General features: G+C 38.0%; 1 protein-coding gene and 2 non-coding genes across 5 annotated transcripts in view; all 3 read left to right on the top strand.

The window, feature by feature from the left end:
- The first annotated feature begins 469 nt into the window (after positions 1–469).
- bckdha (branched chain keto acid dehydrogenase E1 subunit alpha) overlaps positions 470–10827 on the top strand; it is a 31446-nt gene continuing 21088 nt past the window's right edge. The window contains exons 1-2 of one of the 3 annotated variants that reach the window (XM_036149711.1): positions 1946–1975; positions 3401–3504. In XM_036149711.1, coding sequence (XP_036005604.1) covers positions 1970–1975; positions 3401–3504 — 110 coding nt within the window. In that variant the 5' untranslated portion in view covers positions 1946–1969. Of the gene's footprint in view, positions 511–1945; positions 1976–3400; positions 3505–6776; positions 6854–10827 lie in introns of those variants that run through there. The other 2 variants (XM_021319399.2, XM_036149712.1) reach the window with 2 other exon arrangements.
- On the top strand, positions 1533–1723 carry LOC118566835. Its single transcript, XR_004933321.1, has one exon. It is a non-coding gene; the product is annotated as a U2 spliceosomal RNA (small nuclear RNA).
- LOC118566842 lies at positions 5221–5385 on the top strand. The gene has a single exon (XR_004933328.1). It is a non-coding gene; the product is annotated as a U1 spliceosomal RNA (small nuclear RNA).

Raw genomic sequence — 10827 nt, 5'->3', positions numbered from 1 at the left:
CTGCTCTTGGCGTTAAAGATGAAATATTAAAACCTTAAGCTGATTGATCACTTTCTCCTTAAATTGCCATATATGAGCTGCAGATACTAACATTTTTAATTGTATTAATTTATTTTAATAATATAATAATTTTATAATTTTCAACATGTTTTAGTTATATTTTATTAAACTATTTGGATTCTAGAATAGGATTTAGGTTTAAAAAATACTACTTCGTGTTCTCCGACATTGTTTGGGCCTAAACAGCAAAAAATAAAGAGATGTTGAAAAAAAAAAACTCGCTGCATTCACAACTTGGCAAGGTATAAACCACACTTTAGACAAAATCAAATCAATAAATTAAAATGTGTTATTTCTTTAAATTGACTTGTCGAACTATATTCACTGTTAGCTAACCATCTATAAGGTCACCTTGTCTGAGCATGCGCACGACGGAGGCACTGGCAGAGGAACTTGCTAGCTTACGTAGCTCATCAAATACGGCATGTTTGAGGACAACCCGACAAATTTGTGAGTTTTTTGTCTTACAATTATCTGTTATGCTGTCTCATGGTAGTCTTATAAGTAGTTGAAATGCAATAGAATACTTGTAATAGTTGTAATAAATAGTTAAAATGTAATTTCAGGTTTCTTTTGCCGCTAACGCACGATAGGTTAACATTTTTTAACAAACGCCATTTACAGACGTTTCTTAGTTTGACACTTTGTATTTTTGACGGTTTCATGTTCTTCTCTCACATTTTCTGTCTTTTTACTATTTTAAAATTAGTTTACTTGAAATGTTAGCAGAATGCAAAGTTAAAATTTTCTGACTCATGAGAGTCATGAGTCTCGGCCATGTCGGAAGGTCGGGGTTGTGGTCGCGGTGTGCTGTGCAGGCCTCGGTTACATTATCACGAAAACGTTAAAAACATTTTTTAATAATTACCCTAAAGTCTTTATTTTGCAAACAGTTTAAACAAAACTAAAAAATTAGGAATTGTGTCTCGACAATGAACTCCCAATATTTAACGTTGTTAAATAAGTTTGTGCAGAACAGCGCAGTTCTATTATATCGCTGGTGTAGAACATGCAGTAATACCGAGTCGCCACTAGAGACCGCTGCAGACTTTCTGTGCCGAATCACTACCGTCAAAGGTTTCATCAATTTCAGCCGCACAGCTTTATTCAAACCGATCAAATGCAAACATATTTAATTTTACTCACATATATCATAGGTACGTCCACATTTAAACGTTTATATGTGGAAAGTACCCATTTAAACGTCGTTTTAGCCTTTATGCGTCCTATTGGAGGAGAGCGTAACACGTGACCAGAAATAAACAACTCGGCTTGTTTTTTTATTGACGTTTGTACTTTAATTCGGCTCATTTATCGTTATTTAACACGGCAGAACAACACGGGTAGCATTTAATCGCCATTTTCTGTTTACACGGTTTGTTTTATGGGTTTGTAAATGTTAAACATTCCCAAACCAGGAGTGAAACCGTAGTCTGTGAGAATGAGGTGGTCTCCTCCATCGTTTATCTGGTATCGCTTCTCGGCCTTTTGGCTAAGATCAAGTGTAGTATCTGTTCTTATCAGTTTAATATCTGATACGTCCCCTACCCGGGGACCATATATTAAATTGATTTTTGGAACAGGGAGATGGAATAGGGGCTTGCTCCGTCCACTCCACGCATCGACCTGGTATTGCAGTACCTCCAGGAACGGTGCACCCCCCTAAACTTGTGAAATGACAATTTAATGGAGACTTTGGAAGTGTTCTAGTGGTCTCAGTATGTCAGAGTTTTTCTTTAGGTTCTTGATTAGTTGTGATAGTTAGTGTAAAGTCTGTGTTTTAGTTTGGGCTGCAATTTGTGCTGATGTCTAAAGATTTTTTTCAATATATGTTTTGTTGCTAATTTGTTTTCTTTTTATCTTTTCTTATTTGCAGCTAGTCTCTTTCTGCAGCACTTGGGGCAAATATATGAAGGTGAGCTGTGGGTTATGAGGGCTCCTCAGGCTCTAGGAGGTTTAAATGTGAAGAAGTGATTTTATTGATGTGTTAAAGCGAATTGCTCTGTAATTTACAAAGTATTTAATTACAAAAACAACTGAGCTTTGTTGTAACAGACTGGCGACCTGTCCAGGGTGGACCTTGCCTCTCACCCAGTAACAGTCCACCCCTGCATGGATAAATGGCAGAAATGATGGAAAGATGGTTGAAATTTGTTGCAGAGAATTAAAGCCACAGTTGACACAGTAGACAGTTTAATCTCTGCTCTACCCATAGTTGTGTTTAATTTTTTTCTTTGGTAAAGGTAAAAACAAGTGTAAAGCTTTTTCTGAACAAAAAAATAAAGTTATAACATCTAAAAGAGTCCTACGTCTGATAGGGATTACAGATGAGCAGGTTTTTCATTATGTTCCCCATTGGAAATGTTATTTTTTATAAATTGAAGGGAGCAGGTCCTGGTTGCTCAACTGGGCCTGACACCACTGGTGCCCCCCAACTTTACGGCCCTGCCCACCTGATCTGGCTCCACCATTCATGCAGGCTGGATCAATTTTTGCAGAGAGGCTGAGGCAGATCTCTCTCTCCCCGTCTCTTCTTTAGTTTGTGCTCCTGCTGTCTAGAGACGAAAAAGATACAAACCAAATGTTTGCATGTTTTAATACCGGTCAGCATCTGGAAAAACACGTAGCGAAATTTTATTTACATGCACAACGAGGTAAGAAGTGTGAAATATCACCCCGTCCAGTTAACAGGCTTGCTTCAACGACGCAGTGCCGGGTCACGTTTAAACAACACATGCAGTTATATTTACTAAAACTACAAATAACTGCACTCATTATTAGTCTGCCATTATCGTCCCAAAGGCAGCTGCAATGTGCCACAGCGATGGCAGGACGTTATGTGGAGAAAATGAAGGCAGATGAAAACAATAGCAATGAGCTTCTATGTTGGTGTGAGCCTCTGAAAATAATATAAGAAAAATAAAAGTAGGACTTGTGGAAGCAGAAATAAGCCACCAAATAATCTAACCAGAAAACCAGGATTCACAAAACCGTTTTTAATGCTATTTGACATTTTATTTTATTAAAGAGATTATTTGTTATTATAAAAATAAAATAAAAATGGCTGTTTTGTTAACAGAAGTTTTTACAAAAGCTGTCCAACAACATTACAACAAAGCAGAAGAAAAAAACTTTTAGATTTTTATGAGATTATTAAGAAAAAATTTCAGATGGTTTACATTGGCAATGAAAACACCTTTTTTAATCATTGTTCCACCGGTTTGTGTGTCAGTGGCAGTACTTGGTATCCATCCCTAGTTGTAACTCACTAAAGGAAGAAGTAACAACACTTTTATTTCACTTTTCCAAGGAATTAACACATCTCTACTTCCACGTATAGATGGTTGGAAGTGAGGCGGAGTCGACTGGATCCGCCCGTCCTGCCAGATGTGCTCCTGGTGCGGAGGATACAATTTCTCCAGGGTTGATTACTTCATCAGATCGGTGAGCATTAAAGCTTAAATGTGCTTAAATGACCGGTGTCGTGCCGATTGTTTAGAGACTCAGCTGCCGACCTCCTGGTTTATAGCAGACGCTCAGGACTCCTGACTTTGGAGGAGCCTTTAGTGCTGCCATCCTTAGAGGTTGGGTTCATTTAAAAAGACATTAATTCATTTACTAAATGCCACGATCTGATTTGGGGGCTGAGCCATTGGATAAATCAGGGGAAATGCTGCCTGCTGTACTACATTCATGTAATTTTTATAAACCATTAAGACAAATAATCCTTAAAAGAATTAAATCTCCTGGATAATTTAATCAAGATATTTTTGAAGATCCTTGTTTAATTTATAATGCATCTGATCTAATCCAAGTTTAGGTCAGTTCACTCTTATGAAATCTGACAGATTATGAACCCCTCAGCTCAAACTAAATATACTTGTGATCTCCTGCTGGTAAATAATGTTTATTGAAGTTTTATTAGCACGTTTTCTTAAGGCAGACTAGCGGTACATTATGTGGGATGTTTGTGTGGAAGGAGAAACTAAATTAAAATGCTAAATGACTATTAGTGACACTAATATCACTGTTGTTCTAGCTTTGCTCCTGTGTTTTGTAGAATGTGAATGCAGCTTCTTTGTTGTGTTGATGCATAAAATTTGTCAGAACATTAAAGAAAATTTTGTTTTATTCTCTTACTTTAGCTAAGTGAGTTTTTTCCATTTATGTAAAATATAAAATGTGGACTTTAAATCGTCAGATACGAGGCCTTGGATTTAATCGGACAAAGACTGGAGAAGTAACAAGTGAAGATTGTGAGATGTCTTCTGCTCGGTGACTTCAGGGAACTGGGATCTGGGTCTAACGATCCTCTGGCTTCTAGGCAACAATGCTGATCTGAAAAGAACCTAATTACTGGTAGCTAGACTGTAAAATGCACATTTCAGGTGTTATTTTATGTTCACAACCAGCATAATAATCTTTCCGATGACTAATGAGGGGCTGAGAGTCCTGAAGCATGAAGCTAACTAAGGTTATTTGTGTCTGTCTTTAACTGGTGAAATATGAAGAAGTCATTGAACAGAACTAACAGTAATAAAATCGACAGGCTATTTTCTGTTTATCATGATTTGAGTAGAAAGATGTTCTGGTTGCTTCTGAAGCTTTACAGAGCTGCAGAATCTGGTTTTATGCAGGTTGAAGCTGGATTGTCTTCCTTTATTTGCTACATGGTGTCTTCCTCTCGGATAAATGCTATTCCGCAGCCACACCAGCAGGTGGCAGCACCAGACCTGTTTCTCTGAACTAAACAACAGGAGAAGCGGTTGAGCAAACAGAAAAACAAGAATATTACCGTTTCTGTTCTACCTGATGTGTTTAAAAATACTTGTGAATAAGCAATAGATTAATGTTCTGCATATTAACTTTATGTTGAGTTCTTGCTGTTTTTTGGCGGTTAAATATTGAAGAAACGTGTTAGAAGGCTAACAGGGTTAGCTTTGGTTGTGCAGCATTGAATTGTGGGTAACCAAACGGCGTTTATAAAACGTTAAATATATCACAAGTTCCGCTTTGTAGCACACAGATAGTCAGAGATGGTTTATCATGTGTAGAATAGCAACTTCCAGGCTGTGGTTATGTCAGCTGACAGAGTGACGGCACCATGACCCATGAAGGTGTGTGTGTGAAAGACATGGCAGAGCGTGAGGTGAACAACTCATACTTACCTGGCAGGGGAGATACCATGATCAAGAAGGTGGTTCACCCATGGTGAGGCTCAGCCATTGCACTCTGGGCTGTGCTGACCTATGCGAATTCCCCAAATGTGGGAATCTCGACTGCATAATTTCTGGTAGTGGGGGACTGCGTTCGCGCTCTCCCCTGATTCATTGTAAAAGATATGCATTGAATTTACGGAGCTGGTTTGGGTGTTTGTTCGGTCGTCAGTACGTAATAAATTTAGTCTTGGTGCAACTTTGGCGGTTTCGCAGTTAACTTTCTTCAAGTGCGTACCTGGCAAGAACACAGGAAGTACGGACTTCCTAGGAGTCCGTACTAGGAGGGCCCTATGGCAAGCTGTTTGTACATAAATTCAGTTTCGTCTGACTATCCGTAATTACATTCCAGATATCTTAAAATGCATTTTGACTAGACAAAACTACATTTTGACTATCCGGAATGGTAATTTAAGATATCTTTATTTACATTCTGACTAGGAAGAATAATAATTCAAGATATCTTCAATTACATTTTGACTAGTCAAAATTCCTTTCAAGATATCTCAAATTACGTCACCGGATTCGTCATTGAAAGCGTCACACATCCGTAATTGTAATTTAAGATATCTCAAACGTAATTATGACTAGTTAGAATTACAATTTAAGATATCTGAAATAAGACTTTGCGTGTAAGCCCCTTATTGGCTGTAAACTGCCCGAAGCTGCCTGAACATTCAATGGCGCTGGCTGTTTTCGACATAATTGTAAGAAAATGCCACAATATAGAAAGAGCTTTTTCAGTATGGGATATGCAGACAGGGCGAAAAACGTGTTATTGAAGAATGCCTAAGAAATTTGCAAAGAATTTCTGATTTACTTTCGGCCGACACTCACAACGCACTGAAAAACGGTTTAGAGGAGCTGAAAGTGCTACTATCGACCCATGTCCAAGCTGGAAATAAGGAATATTCCGCAGGCCGGGCCAGTTCAGGTACATCTGGTTATTACCAGATGTAGTTTTTATACTGTGGTAAAGCTATCTGCCTCTTCGGAAATTATAGTAAAGCCAGCTAGCTCTTGATTTTGACATGCTCGACGGCAAAAGGCATTACAGCACCCTCCTTTAGCTCCTCTAAAAATAAAAGCGCACGCCTCCGGTTCATGTCTGATTCACACTTTAAGTTGCTTTCCAGCGTCTATAAAAGTTTAAAGCTTTGTGTTTATGCATTTGCAACAGAAAAGTATGTATATCAAAATAAATGTATACATTGTGTGAAATGCATAGTTTCCCCTTAGGAGACACAGGGACACCTCTAGACAGATATAGACAGACAGAGAAAAACAGATGCCTAAAGTAAACATTATGCTGAGGCATTTGAATATGATTCTATTTTAGGTGGTCGAGGTAGACCAGCTATTCATATTACAAGAGATCAGATCGACTTTCTTTTGGCCCAAGGACACACACAGTCAAGAGGATGGCAAACATCTTTGGATGCTCAACATCATTTCTTTGTAAGAAGTCCAAGGCACTTGGTGTACCAATCAGGGGAAGGTTGGCTGTAGTGACTGATGAAGACCTTGGAACTAACATCAGACAACTTCAATCCCTGTATCCAAATTCTGGGACTGAGGTATGTAATCTAAATACAGTTTCTGTAATATGTGCAACAGTGGTGGTGCAGGATATTAAATATTTTATTGTTAAATGTTAAGTGTTACAAATCATGATAAAAAAAATATTTATTTTATGACCAGATGTGAAATCTGAAACCTATAATTTGTAAAAGATTACTTTCATAATGTTAAATTTTTTGGTGGTTCGAAATAGTAAGACCACATGTCCTTCCTTGAACCAGATGATGCGAGGCTTGTTGCATTCACAAGGACTAGTGGTTCCACGGCGTAAGGTCCGTGACATGATGGCTCGAATCAACCCAATGGCAACTGCAAGGAGGTGGAGCAGTGCAGTGTCTCGACGTGTCTATCATGTGCCGTATCCCAACAGTTTATGGCATATTGATGGCAACATGCGTCTCATAAGGTATCTGAAAATATCAAGGATGTTTTTCAGAGTAGATGTCCTAGAACTAAATTCACTATACACATTCACATACATTACTCATACATTTTTTGTATTTCCATTTAGGTGGGGCTTTGTGGTCCATGGTGGCATCGATGGATGTTCTCGCTTAATTACTTACTTGAACTGTAGCACAGACAATCGCGCCTCAACAGTGCTATTTCATTTTCTCAAGGCAACAGGCCTCTATGGCTTACCTTCAAGAGTGAGGTCAGATCATGGTGGCGAGAATGTGCAAATGGCACTGGTGATGAACCTCCTTCAGGGCATTGAACGTCGGAGTCATCTAACTGGGGAATCAATCTATAATCAGAGAATTGAGCGTCTTTGGAGGGATGTGTTTTTACATGTTCTGAAACCATTTTATAGCACGTTTTATAATCTTTAAGATTCAGCTCTCTTGGATCCTAGCAACGACGTGCACAAACCTTTCTCTTCACACAGTTTTTCTTCCTGAGATTCAAAGCCGACTAGAAGAATTCAGAGAGGCATGGAACCACCATTCCTTGCGTACAGAAAACAATAAAACACCAACACAAATCTGGACTGAACGGATGTTGGCAAACATGGGAGCCAACAGCACAGCAACTAACAACGTGTTTGGTGAAAATTCCAACACACCAGAAACTCTTGAAGAACTTCTGCAACAGCATGGCCTTAGGCCACTACCAACTACTGATGCTGAAGAGGTTCCTAGTGTAGTTGTAGAACCACCCCAAACCAGGCTCAGTCAGCAGCAACTTCAATCAGTTAATCTTGCAGTCAATCATATTTCAGATCTGAAGGAGAAATACCAGGCCTGTTGTGCAGAAATTGCAAATGCTTTATTGAGTTAAGTACATGTCACTAAGTTTGAGGAGTGACAAACATCAAGAACATTTGATCAAATGCATTGTTCTAAAGATACAATTACTACAAATAAAACTCGGAATTGACTTGAGTAGGTAACCTTACAAATTTAATTATAAAATGTTAAGGTGTTTAAAGACATGACAAATTAAATATACATTCTGGAGAGGGAAAGAACAATAAAAAATTCTACTTTTGAAAATGTTCATGTAGAAATAAATAGTATCTGCTGCAGACAAAGAAGTCTGCAGCAGAATACTGACCACTAGTGTCCAAAGCTAGATGGCGGTCATTGTCATGCCCCTCAAAGATATTGGATTGATGAATGGCCCTCATTAACAGTCTTAGATACTCTCGTGTGGGACCACCTTCATCAACTGCCCCTTCAGCGTTGCCCTCTTCATTACAATTCAAGATATCTTAAATTTAGTTTTTACTAGTCAAAACTACATTTCGCCTATCCAAAAATACATTTAAGATATCTTGAATTATGGTGGCATTTGAGATATCTTTAATTACATTAAATATATCTTTATATTGTATTACAGTAAAAACATTTTTAAAACAGTATTTTTAATATGTAAAAAAAAAAATGCCTTAAAAAATCTTAAAAAGTTACGCCGCGGTGCATTCTGGGAAAGTGGTCACATTTCATATTTGTATGGCTTTGTAAATATTGCTTGGAGTTAAATTATTCTGTTCAGAGTGTTGTTTTTTTTCAATCCACCTCTTATGATATATCTTTCAACGCTTATGTAATTTTATTTGTTCTGTGTGCATTTGCCTGTTGCTTTAATTCTACAAATTTCCCCATTGTGGGATAAATAAAGGATTATCTCATGTTAACTTATTGTAGATATTCCTTATATTACCTTATAACAAAGAAAGGACTTTGGTCCTGTTGGTGTTTAAAGTGCTTTATAAATAAAATTGGTAGGGAATGGTAATAGCGGATGATCTGTCTCCCCTGGATGATGTCACAGCTAACACAATGTCAAAGCAGGTGTAGAAAAAAGAGAGAGAACAAAAAGTTAAAAGTTGTGAATAACAACAATGCAAAATTGGAGAACAATAGGAGAACTCAGCAGAGTGAGAAAAATAGACCCTGATGTCCTCCAGCAGCCTAAGCATATAGCAACATAACTATAGAGATAGCTCAGGGTAACATGAGCCACTCTAACTATAAGCTTTGTCACAAAGGAAAGTTTTAAGATTAGTCTTAAAAGTAGACGGGGTGTCTGCCTCACGGACCAAAACTGGGAGTTGGTTCCACAGGAGAGGAGCCTGATAGCTAAAGGATCTGCCTCCCATTCTACTTTTAGAGACTCTAGGAACCACCAGCAGACCTGCAGTCTGAGAGGGAAGTGCTCTGTTAGGAACATACGGGGTAATCAGAGCTCTGATATATGATGGAGCTTGATTATTAAGGGATTAAGGTGAAAAAAGGAAACTCTTGAAACCTGTTTAATATGGGATTTAAATGACATGTCTTGTTCAAAAGTAACACCAAGGTTTTTACTTTATTACCAGAGGCCAAGATAATGTCATCCAGATTAAGTGATTGATTAAGAAGTTCATTTTTAAGGACTCTGGTCCAAAGATTACAACTTTTGTCTTGTCAGAATTTAAAAGCAGGAAATTTAAAGTCATCCAGCTTTTGATGTCATCAAGACATGAGCACAGTCGAAGTAATTGATTGGATTCATCAGGATTTATGGATAAATATAGCTGAGTGTCATCAGCCTAACAGTGGAAATTAATCCCATGCTGTCTGATAATTTTACCAATCAGTAGCATATATATAGTAAATAGAATTGGTCCAAGGACTGAACTCTGTGGTACTCCACAAGTGACCCTAGAGTTTGAAGAAGATTTATTATTAACATGATCAAATTGGAATCTTTCTGACAGATTAGATTTAAAGCAGCCCAATTTCTGGAGATTTACTAAATGCCATTTAAAAGGTGCAGATGTTTTTCCGTGTTATTATTGTTGCCCACTGCCCGCCCTCTTTCTTAGTGGTAATGTGTTTACCTTCAAGTGAACGCACTTGGTTGTGGACGCAGTTTTTTTAGAATCCTGAAGCATGAAGCTAACTAAGGTTTTTGCCTCTGTCTTTAACTGGCAAAATATGAAGAAGTCAAACAATGAGAGAAGTAATAGTAATAACATACACTGTTTTTTTTCAGTGTTGTTTCCATGTAATCTGCTTGGTTTTCTTAGAAAACATTTTGACCAATTTGTCTGGAGTATTTAATTAAACTTGACTTTATAAAGAGCCTTGAGAAACTGAATTGAAAAACTAAAATGTGTTTGATGATCTAAAACATTCAAGTGGGAAATGGTGGGGGAATACTGAAATGATGAAAACTACAGTGGGGGTTGGCAAACTTTTTGCCAGTTTAAAGAAACATCTACGAGCAACAAGCCTCTGTCTGTCCTCTCAGCGAGTCAGTATAATCATGATTTGATTAGAAAGATGTTCTGGCTGCTTCTGAAGCTTTACAGAACTGCAGAATCTGGTTTTATGCAGGTTGAAGCTGGATTGTCTTCCTTTAATTTGCCACATGGTGTCTTCCTCTTGGTAAATGCTATTCCGCAGCCACACCAGCAGGTGGCAGCACCAGACCTGCTTCTCTGAACTAAGCAACAGGAGAAGCGGTTGAGCTAACAGAA

The sequence above is a fragment of the Fundulus heteroclitus genome, chromosome 18 (assembly GCF_011125445.2).
Source record: "Fundulus heteroclitus isolate FHET01 chromosome 18, MU-UCD_Fhet_4.1, whole genome shotgun sequence".
NCBI lineage: Eukaryota > Metazoa > Chordata > Actinopteri > Cyprinodontiformes > Fundulidae > Fundulus > Fundulus heteroclitus.
This window is presented reverse-complemented; position numbering and strand designations above follow the sequence as displayed.